The 16,032-nt window shown below is 44.3% G+C and overlaps 1 protein-coding gene across 1 annotated transcript in view; it reads left to right on the top strand.

Moving 5' to 3' along the window:
• The window catches only part of mtif2 (mitochondrial translational initiation factor 2), a 77,907-nt gene extending 63,069 nt beyond the window's left edge, over positions 1-14,838 (top strand). Inside the window, exons 11-14 of the mRNA XM_085981362.1 lie at positions 5,298-5,438; positions 13,111-13,275; positions 13,458-13,598; positions 14,200-14,838. Of these exons, the coding sequence (XP_085837488.1) occupies positions 5,298-5,438; positions 13,111-13,275; positions 13,458-13,598; positions 14,200-14,369 (617 nt within the window). The 3' untranslated portion in view covers positions 14,370-14,838. The remainder of the gene's footprint in view (positions 1-5,297; positions 5,439-13,110; positions 13,276-13,457; positions 13,599-14,199) is intronic.
• Positions 14,839-16,032: the final 1,194 nt, after the last annotated feature.

Below are 16,032 nucleotides of genomic sequence, written 5' to 3'. Positions count from 1 at the left end.
TCAAGAAGGGTAGCAGGGATAAACCAGGGAATTACAGGCCAGTGAGTCTAACATTTGTGGTGGGGAAATTATTGGAAAAAATTCTGAGGGACAAAATTAATCTCCACTTGGAGAGGCAAGGATTAATCGGGGATAGTCAGCATGGCTTTGTCAAGGGTAAATCATGTCTGACAAATCTGATTGAATTTTTCGAGGGGGTGACTACGGGGGTGGATGAGGGAAATGCTGTGGATGTGGTTTACATGGACTTCAGTAAAGCTTTTGACAAAGTCCCGCATAGGAGACTGGTCAAGAAGGTAAGAGCCCATGGGATCCAGGGTGCCTTGGCGCGTTGGATCCTAAACTGGCTGAGTGGCAGGAGGCAGAGGGTGATGGTCGAAGGTTGCTTTTGTGACTGGAAGCCTGTGTCCAGTGGGGTACCTCGGGGATCGGTGCTGGGTCCCTTGTTGTTTGTGATCTACATAAATGATTTGGATGAGAATGTAAAAGGTATGATCAGTAAGTTCGCAGATGACACGAAAATTGGTGGGGTGGTAAATTGCGAGGAGGAAAGCCTCAGGCTACAGGACGATATAAACGGGTTGGTCAGATGGGCGGAAAAGTGGCAAATGGAATTTAACCCTGAAAAGTGCGAGGTGATGCATTTTGGACGGACAAATAAGGCAAGGGAATACACAATGAGTGGTAGGACCCTAGGAAGTACAGAGGGTCAGAGGGACCTTGGTGTACATGTACATAGATCCCTGAAGGCAGCGGAGCAGGTAGATAAGGTGGTTAAAAAGGCATATGGGATACTTGCCTTCATTAGCCGAGGCATAGAATATAAGAGCAGGGAGGTTATGATGGAGCTGTACAAAACGCTGGTGAGGCCACAGCTGGAGTACTGTGTGCAGTTCTGGTCGCCTCACTATAGGAAGGATGTGATTGCTTTGGAGAGGGTGCAGAGAAGATTCACCAGGATGTTACCTGGGATGGAGCGCCTCAGCTATGAAGAGTGGCTGGACAGGCTGGGGTTGTTTTCCTTGGAGCAGAGAAGGCTGAGGGGGGACCTGATTGAGGTGTACAAAATGATGAGGGGCATAGATAGGGTAGACAAAGAGGAACTTTTCCCCTTAGTAGGGGGGTCAATAACAAGGGGGCATAGATTCAGGGTAAGGGGCAGGAGATTTAGAGGGGATTTGAGGAGGAACTTTTTCACCCAGAGGGTGGTTGGAATGTGGAACTCAATGCCTGAAAGGGTGGTAGAGGCAGGAGCCCTCACAACATTCAAGAAGCATTTGGATGAGCACTTGAAATGCCATTGCATACAAGGCTATGGACCAAATGCTGGAAAATGGGATTAGACTGGACAGGGATGGATGGGCGGCGCAGACACGATGGGCCGAAGGGCCTCTTTCTGTGCTGTAAAACTCTATGACTCTATACCCCAGAGGGAAAATAAGGGTGCCTGTTGTATACAACGGCAAGGAAATACAGAAGTTGTATTTATACGTTCTGCAAGATGGTGGTCCACCGTTGTTGGGACGTGAATGGATCAGAAAGATACGTTTAGACTGGCACTCCATTCGGGCACTGACGGTGACCAGTAAGAAAAAAAATGATGATGACGTCATACCTGGACGATTAAAAGAAATCTTGGCCAACGCCAAAGAAGTGTTTCAACAGGAACTAGGAACCCTGAAAGGCGCCACCGCCTCAATAAAAGTGGAAGATGCGGCAATTCCCAAGTTTTTTAAGGCAAGGCTGGTGCCATACGCAATTCGTCCAGCCGTCGAGGCAGAGCTGGAGAATTTGGAAAAGGCAGGCGTGTTATCCAAGGTAGATTGGAGCGAGTGGGCAACACCCATCGTCCCGGTCATGAAGAAAACGTTGAATAATGATAAATCTGAAGAACAGAGAAAAATTCGCATCTGTGGGGACTTCAAGGTGACTGTAAACCCGGTTCTTCACACCGTACAGTGTCCTCTTCCGAGGATAGAAGATATTTTCACCTCACTATCCGGAGGGAAACGTTTCACCAAAATTGACTTAGCACAGGCATATCTACAGATGGAGGTTGAGGAGGCCTCTAAAAAGTATCTCACGATAAACACACACAAAGGCTTGTACCAGTACAATCGACTGGTTTTCGGAGTGGCATCAGCTCCGGCTATCTGGCAAAGAGCTATGGAGCAAGTCCTGCAAGGGATTCCGGGGACTCAATGCTACCTAGACGACATCCTTGTAACAGGAGAAAACGACAACGAGCACCTTGCCAATTTGGAGCAGGTGCTCACGAGGCTGAGAGAACGGGGCCTACGAGCAAATCGCCCCAAGTGCGAATTTTACCAGAAACAAATATCATATTGTGGCCATGTCATTAATGAAGAAGGGTTGCATAAGTCACCTGAGAAAATTGAAGCGGTCGTAAAGGCCCCAGCACCTGAAAATGTCTCACAATTAAGGTCATTCCTGGGATTAATAAATTGCTATCATAAATTTTTACCAAACTTGTCGACGCTTCTGCACCCTCTTAACGCACTGCTACAAACGGGAGTAGTTTGGAAATGGAGCGAAGACTGTAAACGTGCCTTCCATAAATGCAAAGGCTTGATCACGTCCAGGGAAGTGTTGGCTCATTACAACCCATCACTGCCAATCAGACTGGCGGTATTATCGCATAGATTCCCTGATGGCTCGGAGCGGCCGATAGCTTTTGCGTCACGCTCATTGAACTCAGCTGAACGTAACTATGCCCAGATCGACAGGGAGGCACTCAGCCTGGTGTGGGGGGTGAAGAAATTCAACCATTACCTACACGGACAAAAATTTACCTTGTTGACTGACCATCAACCCCTCGTCTCCATATTCAACCCTAAAAAGGGCGTTCCCATTATGACAGCGCAAAGGCTACAGAGGTGGTCCCTTTTCCTAGGGGCACACCAATATGACATAGAATACAAAGGAACAAAACAGCATGGGAATGCTGACGGGTTATCGCGCCTACCGTTGCCAACGGTAGAAGAGGCGCCTACAGTGGACCCAGTGGAGATGTTCCACTCAACCATAGTGGAATGTCTACCGGTGACAAATTCTACCATTGAAAAGGAAACGAGAAATGACCCGACTCTCTCTCTCTCTCTCTCTCGAGTCTACGATTTAACGGTGAAGGGATGGCCAGCACATGGCGAACCACTGTTGCCAGCATTCTTGCAAAGAAGAGAACAGCTGTCAGTGTGCCGAGGAACCTTGATGTGTGGATCCAGAGTGGTGATTCCACCCAAACTCCAGGATAAAGTGCTAAAGGAGCTTCACGAGGGGCATCTGGGTGGAGTGAAAATGAAGAACTTAGCCAGAGCGTTTGTGTGGTGGCCAGGTATCGATGGAGACATCGAAGAAATGACCAAGAGCTGTCTAGGATGCCAGAAGGTCCAAAACGCCTCACCACAAGCCCCTCTACATCCATGGGAGTGGCCCTCATCTCCATGGCAAAGGGTACATATCGACTTTGCTGGTCCATTTATGGACTCGATGTTCTTAATCGCGGTTGATGCACACTCCAAGTGGCCGGAGGTAATAAAGATGTCCTCCACCACCACGGAAAAAACCATCACAGTATTAAGGACCATATTCGCCAGGAATGGGCTGCCTGAACAGATCTGTTCTGATAATGGACCGCAATTTGTATCCGAAGAATTCAGGAAATTCTTAAAAAAACAATGGGGTTAAGCACTACACGTCCGCCCCATACCATCCCGCCACCAATGGATTAGCTGAAAGGTTTGTCCAGACCTTCAAGAAGGCCATAAAGGCCATGGGTAATGAAGACATAAATCTACAACATAAGGTAGATAACTTCTTGTTTGCGTACAGGAATGCAACACGTGGTTACAAACCAAACACCCGCCATGATGTTTTTCAATAGAAGCCTAAGATGCCGGCTGGATTTGGTCAAGCCAAACGTCAGAAGGGACGTAGAGAACCGGCAATTTCAAAGCATGAATGAAAGGCCAACTAGAACCTTCCAGATAGGTCAACCAGTTTTGGCCCGGGACTACCGTACCGAGAAATGGCAGCCTGGAACTATTTGCACACGACTAGGACCGCTGATGTATACCGTGGACATTGGAGAAAGCATAATAAGGCGCCATGCTGACCAGATCATAGTCATCCGAAAAGGGACAACCTACACCACAACTCTATACGCCTAGTGATGAAGCAGAGATACCCATAGTATCTACCTCCGATCCGGTGATACTGGAACCAGATGACCCCGACACTAGCATTGAAGCCGAATCGACCTTGCCAAAAGAACCTACTACACCACCGAAACCTACTACACCACCGAGGCGTTATCCGGACCGAGTCAGGAAGCCTCCAGAGAGACTGAATTTGTGATTGATTAACTTCAGCAAATGTGTAGATTATTGTTCTTGTAAAAATGTTATTTAATGATTACTTAAAATGTTATGTACTATTTATCTAAAAGGGGAGGAATTGTAGTGTATGTACCTTTTAAGAGGAACTATGTTTTTGAAGCCCCTGTATACTGTAGTACCAGTAGTGACCACTCGGGTATATAAGCCAGTGTAGCGGCTTGTGTAGTTTAGTTCACCTCCAGACTTTGTTCAGTAAACACTTGTTAAATCAACTCCTGCATTCCGTGTCTCCATTAACACACAGATCTAACAGATCCTTGAATAGTGAATGTCGGCATGCAATTCGAGTGCTGGTGATCTTGCAGCCGAGTCCAATCATGTTCTTGTCCAACACCCACGTATACTTCCAGAAGGAGGTGCTCGATAAGTGGTCAGGAGCTGTAAATCCCTCAATTTTTTTTCCTCCTTAATCTCAGGCAATTATTTCAGCCCTACCATAATCCCAGTTGAGATCAGCTAACAGAGACTGGGGTTTGCATCTGGGGCCTTCCTCACCTGTATAACCTAGCTTCTCATTGGATAAACTTGATGACGATGCAGTACAATCGTGTTGGATTCTTGATTGCTTTCAATTCTGCATATTGTGTATTGCTGCCACCTTTCCTCACAGAAGGCTCAAGGGGATGGATGGATGGTTGGGTTTTCTGTTGGGCTATTAGACTGCTATCACATATTCTAAATCCATCTGGCATCAGATGAAGCTGCCGCCAGTCTATTAAGGTCTATTGCTTGCATTTTTGTTCTGGAGATAAGGAATATTTTTGTTTCCTTGCTGCTTTATCCAGCAGTGACATGATGTATTATCTTGGTTATAAATATAAGCATAGAAATGCAAGCTGACATTAAAATATTTTAAAAGTGTATTTTGTTTCCCTGTAGGTGATGTTGATGGCTCTGTAGAAGCCATTCTAAACATCCTAGATGGTTATGATGCTGATGAGCAGTGTAACCTCGAAGTGATCCACTTTGGTGTTGGAGATATCAGTGAAAATGATATTGTTTCAGCTGAGATTTTTTCAGGTAAGGGTTCAATTTTGCCTTTAATGGGTAAATTTATTTAGTTTTTATCTGCTATTTCCCCTCCTGTAATTGCAATGTAGTGGAGATGTTATGCTGGAGTTCCTCACTCTAGCCTTTGCCTTATAACTCCTAGGAGGTGGATGAAATTGGTGATTCTCTGATATCACCCACCCTGTGGGAAAGCAAAAGCCAGACCTTCACTCAGCCAGGTTTACTTTGAGGTCTGGAACATTTATAGAACTGCAGTTCTTTTAAAATTAGATTGTACACAAGATGTGTGGTGTATGTGCCTTTAAGAGCCCAATCTGCGTTTGCGGAACACCTCCGTTCAGTCCGTAAGGGTGACCCCGAGCTTCTGGTCGCCTGTCATTTTAATTCACCGCTCCATTCCCACTCGGACCTCACCGTCCTTGGCCTCTTGTATTGTTCCACGGAAGCTCAACGTAAACTCGAGGAACAGCACCTCATCTTCCGATTAGGCAGTCTGCAGCCTTCCGGACTCAATATCGAGTTCAACAATTTCAGATCATAAGCTCGGCCCCCATTTCATTTTCTCTTGTAATTGTTCCACTCCTTTCCCCCCCCCCCCTTTCCTTTTGTTTCTCTCTCACACCTGGCAGCTATCTTTTGCCCTGCCAGTACACTTTACACCTAATCCCAGCCTATTACCATCTCGTCTAGCTTCTAATCTCTTTTACTTCTTTTGTTTCTTTTATTCTTTTGTCCGATCGCAGCCCTGCCTCCGATCTAGTTTCTTTTCTTTCCAGTTTTGAAGAAGGGTCCAACCCGAAACGTCAACTCAAATTTCTCTCCACGGATGTTGCCTGACCTGCTGAGTTTTTCCAGCATTTTCTGTTGTTATTTCGGATTTCCAACATCTGCAGTATTTTGCTATCGTAAGAATTTTAAGGAGATTGTTGATACCCTACACTGCCAATTCGGGGCAGGACTGGCAGATCCTCTACGAGACAAATTCGTCTGCGGTCTCCTAAGTGAAGGAACACAAAAAAGGCTACTTTCTGAGAAAGATTTGACACTGGACAAGGCTTTCAGTGTAGCTGTATCATACGAAGCAGCAGCAAGAGGAGCTGCAGAGATACAGCAAAAGCCACAGGACTTCGGCATCCATGAAATGACACGGGGTTTCGAGAGATGCTATCGCTGCGGCAGATCCACCCATGACCAGAGGGACTGCTGGTTCAAGGACAAAGCATGCAGGCAATGCGGAAAGATGAGACACATTACACGTGTATGCCGATCTGGAAACAAAAAATCCACTGACAGGAAAAAAAATCAATAAGGAAAAGTACAGAAAGGTACAAATGATGACGGACAGTAGCTCCGAAGACCAGAAGAGCGATAGCGACTCCGGAAACAAGAGACTAAGCGCTCTCAAATTACATAATGTAATTGCCAAAGAAGATTACCAGACCATTTGGGTTACCCTCATGATAGCGGGGTCCCCAGTTAAAATGGAGCTGGATACAGGATCAGCTCTGACCGTCATAAGTCGACGGGATTACGAGCGGCTATTTCCGCATATACCTTTGAAAGACACATCCATTATCTTGAAAACATATACGGGGCAGAAAGTATACCACAAAGGGAAAATAAGGGTGCCTGTTGTATACAACGGCAAGGAAATACAGAAGTTGTATTTATACGTTCTGCAAGATGGTGGTCCACCGCTGTTGGGACGTGAATGGATCAGGAAGATACGTTTGGACTGGCACTCCATTCAGGCACTGACAGTGACCAGTAAGAAAAAAAATGATGATGACATCATACCTGAACGATTAAAAGACATCTTGGCCAACGCCAAAGAAGTGCTCCAACAGGAACTAGGAACCTTGAAAGGCGTCACCGCCTCAATAAAGGTGGAAGATGCGGCAATTCCCAAGTTTTGTAAGGCAAGGCCGGTGCCATACGCAATTCGTCCAGCAGTCGAGGCAGAGCTGGAGAATTTGGAAAAGAGAGGCGTGTTATCCAAGATAGATTGGAGCGAGTGGGCAACACCCATCGTCCCGGTCATGAAGAAAACATTAAATAATAAATCTGAAGAACAGAGAAAAATTCGCATCTGTGGGGACTTCAAGGTGACTGTAAACCCAGTCCTTCACACGGTACAGTATCCTCTTCCGAGGATAGAAGATATTTTCGCCTCACTATCCGGAGGGAAACGTTTCACCAAAATTGACTTGGCACAGGCATATCTACAGATGGAGGTTGAGGAGGCCTCTTAAAAAAAATATCTCACAATAAACACACACAAAGGCCTGTACCAGTACAATCGACTGGTTTTCGGAATAGCATCAGCTCCAGCTATCTGGCAAAGAGCTATGGAACAAGTCCTGCAAGGGATTCCGGGGACTCAATGCTACCTAGACGACATCCTTGTAACAGGAGAAAACGACAACGAACACCTTGCCAATTTGGAGAAGGTGCTCACTAGGCTGAAAGAACGGGGCCTACGAGCAAACCGCCCCAAGTGCGAATTTTTCCAGAAACAAATCATATTGTGGCCACATAATTAATGAAGAAGGGTTGCATAAGTCCCCTGAGAAAATTGAAGCGGTCATAAAAGCACCAGCGCCTGAAAATGTCTCACAATTAAGGTCGTTCCTGGGATTGATAAATTACTACCATAAATTTTTACCGAACTTGTCAACTGTTCTGCACCCTCTTAACGAACTGCTACAAACGGGAGTAATTTGGGAATGGAGCGAGGACTGTAAACGTGCCTTCCATAAATGTAAAGGCTTGATCACGTCCAAGGAAGTTTTGGCTCATTACAACCCATCACTGCCAATCAGACTGGCGTGCGATGCATCCCCTTACGGCGTAGGAGTGGTATTATCACATAAATTCCCTGATGGCTCGGAACGGCCGATAGCTTTTGCGTCACGCTCATTGAACTCAGCTGAGCGTAACTATGCCCAGATCGACAGGGAAGCACTCAGCCTGGTATGGGGAGTGAAGAAATTCAACCATTACCTACACGGACAAAGATTTACCTTGTTGACTGACCATCAACCCCTCGTCTCCATATTCAACCCTAAAAAGGGCGTTCCCATTATGACAGCACAAAGGCTACAGAGGTGGTCCCTTTTCCTAGGGGCACACCGATATGACATAGAATACAAAGGATCAAAACAGCATGGAAATGCTGACGGTTTATCGCGTCTACCGTTGCCAACGGTAGAAGAGGCACCTACAGTGGAAATGTTCCACTCCACCATAGTAGAATGTCTACCAGTAACAAATTCTGCCATTGAAAAGGAAACGAGAAATGACCCGACTCTCTCACGAGTCTACGATTTAACGGTGAAGGGATGGCCAGCACACGGCGAACCACTGTTGCCAGCATTCTCGCAAAGAAGGGAACAGCTGTCAGTGTGCCGAGGAACCTTGATGTGTGGATCCAGAGTGGTGATTCCACCCAAACTCCAGGATAAAGTGCTAAAGGAGCTTCACGAGGGGCATCTGGGTGGAGTGAAAATGAAGAACCTAGCCAGAGCGTTTGTGTGGTGGCCAGGTATCGATGGAGACATCGAAGAAATGACCAAGGGCTGTCTAGGATGCCAGAAGGTCCAAAACGCCCCACCACAAGCCCCTCTACATCCATGGGAGTGGCCCTCCTCTCCATGGCAAAGGGTACACATCGACTTTGCTGGTCCATTTATGGACTCGATGTTCTTAATCGCGGTTGATGCACACTCCAAGTGGCCGGAGGTAATAAAGATGTCCTCCACCACCACGGAAAAAACCATCACAGTATTAAGGACCATATTTGCCAGGAATGGGCTGCCTGAACAGATCTGTTCTGATAATGGACCACAATTTGTGTCCGAAGAATTCCGGAAGTTCTTAAAAAAAACAATGGGGTTAAGCACTACGCGTCCGCCCCATACCATCCCGCCACCAATGGATTGGCTGAAAGGTTTGTCCAGACCTTCAAGAAGGCCATAAAGGCCATGGGTAATGAAGACATAAATCTACAGCATAAGGTAGATAACTTCTTGTTTGCATACAGGAATTCAACACATATGGTTACAAACCAGACTCCCGCCATGATGTTTTTCAATAGAAGACTAAGATGCTGGCTGGATTTGATCAAGCCAAACATCAGAAGGGACGTAGAGAACCGGCAATTTCAAGGCATGAATGGAAGGCCAACTAGAACCTTCCAGATAGGTCAACCAGTTTTGGCCCAGGACTACCGTACCGAGAAATGGCAGCCTGGAACTATTTGCACACGACTAGGACCGCTGATGTATACCGTGGACATTGGAGAAAGCATAATAAGGCGCCATGCTGACCAGATCATAGAGTCATCCGAAAAGGGACAGCCTACGCCACAACTCTATACACCTGATGATGAAGTAGAGATACCCATAGTATCTACCTCCGATCCGGTGATGCTAGAACCAGATGAACCTGACACTGGCATTCCAGCCGAATCGACCTTACCAAAAGAACCTACTACACCACCGAAAACTACTACACCACCGAGGCGTTATCCGGACCGAGTCAGGAAGCTTCCAGAGAGACTGACTTATAATTGATTAACTGCAGCAATATGTATATTATTGTTCTTGTAAACATGTTAAATAACAATTATTTAAAATGTTATGTACTGGTTGTCTAAAAGGGGAGGAATTGTGGTGTATGTGCCTTTAAGAGCCCCTGTGTACTGTAATGCCGGTAATGGCCACTCGGGCTATATAAGCCTGTATAGTGTTTTGTATCTTTTAGTTCACCTCCAGACTTTGTCCAGTAAACACCTGTAAACCAACTCCTGCATTCCATGTCTTCATTAACACACGGATACAACAAGATGTTAGTGGGGTTATGCAATGATCTGATTGTAGGTGCCCAGAAACATGTGGATGGAGGAACGGAGTGGTGCCATGGTTATTGCTCTATCCTCTTTACCTATGGGGCCCGGGTTCAATTCCAGCTTGGATTGGTGGGATGAAAGTTGGAGCTATGATGAAAGATTAGATAAGCTTAGGCTTTACAGTACTGAGAAAGAAAAATGTTACCTTCACCGAGTTGTATAAAGAGTGAAATGACATAGATAAGGTGAACCCAGAATATTACTGTTAAGGTTAGTCAGATGGTAGAATGACAATACAATTTTAAATGAGTGAAAAGTAAAATTTAAAAAAATCTTTGTTCAAAGGGTGATTCACATTTAGAAAGACTTACCAGGTATGGTAATGGAATCAAAGACATTAGGGGCGTTCAAGATGCAGTTGAAAGCTAGGCTGGGGGAATTGAAACATTAGAGAGATAAGCTTCATGGGCTGAATAGTCTTTTATCGTCTTCAGCTTTTTCGTATGTTATAATCCACTTCCTAATTGATGCAGACAAACAGCATAAAACTCTTGTAGTTCTACACTAAATTCATAATCTCACCCAGAGTGGTCAAACAGGATAGATGGTAAAATTCACACTGATGCAGTGGAGGGATGTAACTAATCTAACTGCCTCCTAGTTACTAAGCAGAATTCAGGTACAGCGGACTTTCTCTCCGAAAGGCGGTCAGATTTCAGGGACATATGCGGCCAAAGAATGATATAGTGCCTTACACAAAAAATTCAATTCTCAACAAATTCATTCACACTGCAGCCAATTTGATTAAAAAAATAATGGTCCTCCCAGAACAATCACTTGATGACTGCTCTATCAGCTTATAGGTGAATGGGAGCAAGGCTTCTACTTGGGATGTAGATGCTCATTGAGTCATCAGTTTGTATATCTCTTGTACAAAGCAATTTAGGAAGTCTTGACCGTTATTTGTTTCCTTTGGTGCAAAGACCGGAGGCAAGCCACTGACCAAGCAGTGGATGTATAAGTGGACGGCTGAGTGCATTCTGCACTGCTATCATCTCATAAGCGGCTATGTCTTGATATCTCTTAACCAGGTTCCGATTGACAGTATCTGAAAGCTGACACAGGGATTACTCCTCACAAATTTACTAAACATTACTGTTTAAATTTGACTACTGCACACAATAATGTCTTTGGGAGATCTGTGCTGGCAGCTGACGTTGGGGCCCATCTACAGGGGCCTCCTTACTCCTAAATTATACTACTTTGATATACTCCTTTGGTGTGTGAAGATACTTGCTGAAGAAGAATTGCTTACTTTCCTTGTACAGCCATCCTCTTTATTTGTATGATGATCTGCATCCTCCACATACCACGATCCCAACCAGCCATTCTTTTAGGTCTTACAGGAATTTGTAGTTAGGCGATGAATAGTTATTGGTCCTGTCGCTGGGGCTTTATACAACATGGGAATGGGAAACCGTTTGCAGCACCACCTATCTGTAGTGTTGTGACAACATTTTTATGTGCATACTAAGCATGTGGTTTCCCCAGAACCCAGTATATTTGCTTTTACTCCTTTGGTGTGTGGAGAATTTGAAGAATGAAGATGACCATATAAGGTAGGTAATTTATCTTTGTTGAAGCAGAGTAAAGGGAGATTTACTTTGCATCTGGGCATGCTATATCTAACTTAAAGTGGCTGATGCTGACATTGTCTGGAAAAAGTGTTTGATTCCCCAGCACTGACACTCCCGATTTTTTTTTTTTTTTTTTTAACGACGCTTACTGCACATGTCATGCTGGGATGAAACCTATGAGTTAAGCTTATACACTGTCCAAGAAAATTCATAATCCCAAACTTGCTCCTCAGTAGAATCAATTCTGGATTCATTATATACAAAACATGACACCAGATCTACATCAGGAAATGTTTCAAGAACATATAAATATAAAACATGTAAGTTTTACTTGTCCCATCAAAGTCAGTGTACGTAACTAATATCTATTGACAAAATCCATATGCACTTCCTAAATCCGTCCATTTAATTGGTTCAGAGCCTTTTGAAAGCTACCATTTCTCTTGTACTTGTCACCTGACCATAAAGCTTGGTGCCATCTGCAAATTCTACATTATCAATAGTTGCCACCATATTATTTATAAATAATAAACAGGGGATTTGAAACAGAATGCCACCAGTTGCTGACCCGCTGCCACAACTTTTCTCCTTATTATCATCTTCTGCCTTTTATTGCTGAGCCAGTTTTCAGTCCTTTTGTCGTCATCAACTAATTTAGCTACATACTTTAAGAATTCCAGTAGTTTTGTTTGGCACTTCCTATTCCTTCTAAATCCGTGGTAGTTACTCCATAGAGCCTCTATGTTCTTTACTTAAATGTTGATAGCAGAAAACCTATAAGGATGCTGGTGTGGAAAATAGTGTCATAGGTGGTTATGGACCAATTTGGGGTTAAAGTGCATTGTTGGGCAATATGGAGAAAACTTTATCCTGTATCTGCCACTGGGTGAAAAACTAAAAGAAATGTTTATTTACTTGTCTAACTTCTCTTATTTCCTGTTTCTCCCCTACCCAACCTGGGCACGAACTTACCCCAAAAAATCATTATTTCAGTCTCTCTGCCTTAGAGAATGGGTCCCCACATTGCTGAGAGCTTACTGTTGAGAACCATTTACTCTCACCTTTTCCGATTTGAGACAGAATTTTGGGGTAGGGTAGGGGATGGTTGTATAATTACCTGTACCCCTTCTGCAATTGTAAACAATGCATGGAATATGGCTTGCAGACAAACAGCACTCTTCTCTTGGATTTTTAGGTCTGGTGTATGGTTTTAATGTAAATGCCAACAAAGAAGTACAACAGATGGCTACTAAGAAAGGAATAAAAATCAAATTGCATAAGGTTATCTACAAGCTTATTGATGACCTCAAGGATGAACTGAGTGGCAAGTTGCCACCAGTACTTGAAGAAAATATAATAGGTATGTTTTGCGTCTTATAAAATAATTAGACATTCTTTGTCAGATGCAGCTTTTTAAACTCACTTGTTTGTATATATGTTATAAATGTGACCTGATGTATGTCTATTTTCTAACTAATTGAGACATGTATCTAACAAGAAGCTGTTTTCACCATTTGTTAATGCTGTTTGTTTTGCTTTCAGGAGAGGCATCTGTGTTGGCACTCTTCCATGTGACAATAGGGAAAAAGAAGGTTCCTGTAGCAGGTTGCAGAGTCCAGAAGGGTCAACTGCACAGAAAGATGCAGTTTAAGCTCATCCGTGATGGACATATTTTGTGGAGAGGTATGTTTTCCTCTTGTACAGTTCTATCTATTGTAACAAGCAAAACTGCTGCTATAGAATCAAATTCCTGCTATTTTAGAAAAAGCCTTGGAAACCAGTTTACAGGAGTGTTTTGTCCTTTAGGCGTATTTTAAGGGACTTTTACAAAATATCCAATTGTTACACAATTTTATATATACACTGTCTATGAAAATTCCCCCATATAACAAATTATTTCTCAGGGTACCTGCAGTAATTCAACACAAAGTACAACAGATACAAAGTACTGTGAACATCATCCAGCAGTTCACTAAGACTCTGGAGAGGTCCATAAAATGGCAAGAAACTCAAAAAAACTAGCAAGAGTAAAAACCTGCCGTCAGAAGCAACTTAAAATTCAGCAAGACTGGTGGCAGGGGTGGGAGCAGGTTGTTTGTCTGCTCTATTGACCAGGGGGTGGTGTGTAGCCGTGGTGGGGGGTGGTATTGGTAAGGAAAAGAGGGGCTAACAAGTCAGAAGATGTATATATATTTTTTAATGTTTTATGCTAGGTAAGTGTTTCTTACCAACAGAGTAAAACCAAGTTTGTAGTATAATAAAACTTTCTCCCCCCCGCATTCAGGTTCCCTCACCTCTCTCAAACATCTCAAGGACGATGTCACAGTTGTGAAGACAGGCATGGAATGTGGCCTCAGCTTGGATAAAGAAATTGATATTAAGCTTGGCGATGAAATTATTTGTTATGAAGAAAAAGAAGTTGAGCAAAATATCTCCTGGGATCCAGGATTTTAAAACCTGATTACTACAAGAACCCAAGAATTTTTGAATTTAATTAAATTGCACGATTATTATAAAGTCTGCCCAGTAAAATGATTAAATGGACAATATATGTTAATGCTGTGTTCAGCCTACTGTTTGGAATACAGGCCAACACAACTAGCATTCATATAATGCTTTTTCACTTCTCTTTGGAAGTGGCTCTAAGCACTTCATAAGAATTACTTTGAAGGGCAGTGAATGTTGTTCAGTGGAACCATGCAGAAGCCATTTTGAACAAAGCAAGATCCTAGAAATAACAGTCTGTGGAAAAGGATATTGCAAAATCAGGTTATGGCCTGGAGAGTTGACAAGCCACAATTTGAAATGCTGTATATATTGTGTTGCGTGGTGTGTTGTGTTGTATTACCGTTGCATTTTTAGTTTCCTTTGAATAGTGGCAGGCTACTGTTCAGTTAAACATGATTAAAGTAGACTAAATGTGGATATATCTGGTAATGCACATAGTGTAATGACCACCATTACACACCTTTACATTGAAGGATTGGTTGTTGACCGTAGTTTGCTGTCGATAACACTTTTTAATATAAAGGATTTGGCTCACGGAATCCCAATGGTATTGAAGAAAAAGATTTTCACAGGACTCTCAAACTTCAGCTGGGTCAGCCACTTGCAACTAAAAGTAGGGAATCCAATATTCCCCATTTTAGTGATGGGAATCATGTGATTCGGGCCTCCAATGAGCCTTGAGTGGGGTGGCAAAAGAAAAATAGAGAGAGCAGTTCTCGCACAGCAGTCGTGGGCCTCCCTTTGAGCGGTGCTCCCAGGGACCCTTTGAATTTAAAGGCGACTGCAGAAAACAAAAATAGATTCAAACCAAGCTCCCTGTAAGTATAGTTAAAAAATATTCATATCCTTCCAGTAGATTTCAGTACATTTATTAAGTACTTAAACATGGCGTTACATACCTCATGGGGGTAGAATATTATTGTTGTGTATGTAATATGTGTGCTACTTTGAACCTATGGACAGGACTGCACTACTTGCTGGGCGTAGTGATACGCAGTACCACTCCTGGCCATAGGGGTATAAATAGTACTGTGGGTACTGATCCCCCTCAGTTCCCGCCTGTGGGCATGAAGTAAAGACCTACGTATAGTCCCTACCTCCAACCAGTAAAGACCTGTTTTATTGTTACTGATTAAGTCTGAGTATTAATTACTTGAACAACTCACAGATTTAACACTGGCGACGAGTCTGATTCGGACCCTGCGGCAGTCACTCCACGGCAGCTTCGTCCACAGCCAGGACGTTGCAGAGAGGTTTCCACCCTCTCCACCCCACTGGAAGACATCCTGACCTCGGAGCCTCCATCGGCGACCGTCAGCTTCTTCTCCAGCTTGGTGGTGGGTAAGCCGTTGTCTGAGCCGGGCAGCGACGCGACAGGCAGTCGACCGCGTTGGCCGCACGAACGGGGCTGGGGGAGCTGGAGGAATAGGGCGCGAGAGCCGTTTCGAGTGGGAGGCGTTTCAACGGAGCGATCGCATCTCCTGATAAGAGCCGAGAGCCGCTTCGCGATCCAGCGATCGCATCCGCTGATAAGGGCCGCACTCGGGCGATCGCGGCGAAGATAAGGGCCGCACTCGGGGGCTGAAGGGAGACGGCGTTGGGGGACGGG

This window comes from Somniosus microcephalus, chromosome 3 (assembly GCF_052327205.1).
Source record: "Somniosus microcephalus isolate GS21.2 chromosome 3, FLI_Smic_1.0, whole genome shotgun sequence".
NCBI classification, from domain to species: domain Eukaryota; kingdom Metazoa; phylum Chordata; class Chondrichthyes; order Squaliformes; family Somniosidae; genus Somniosus; species Somniosus microcephalus.
This window is presented reverse-complemented; position numbering and strand designations above follow the sequence as displayed.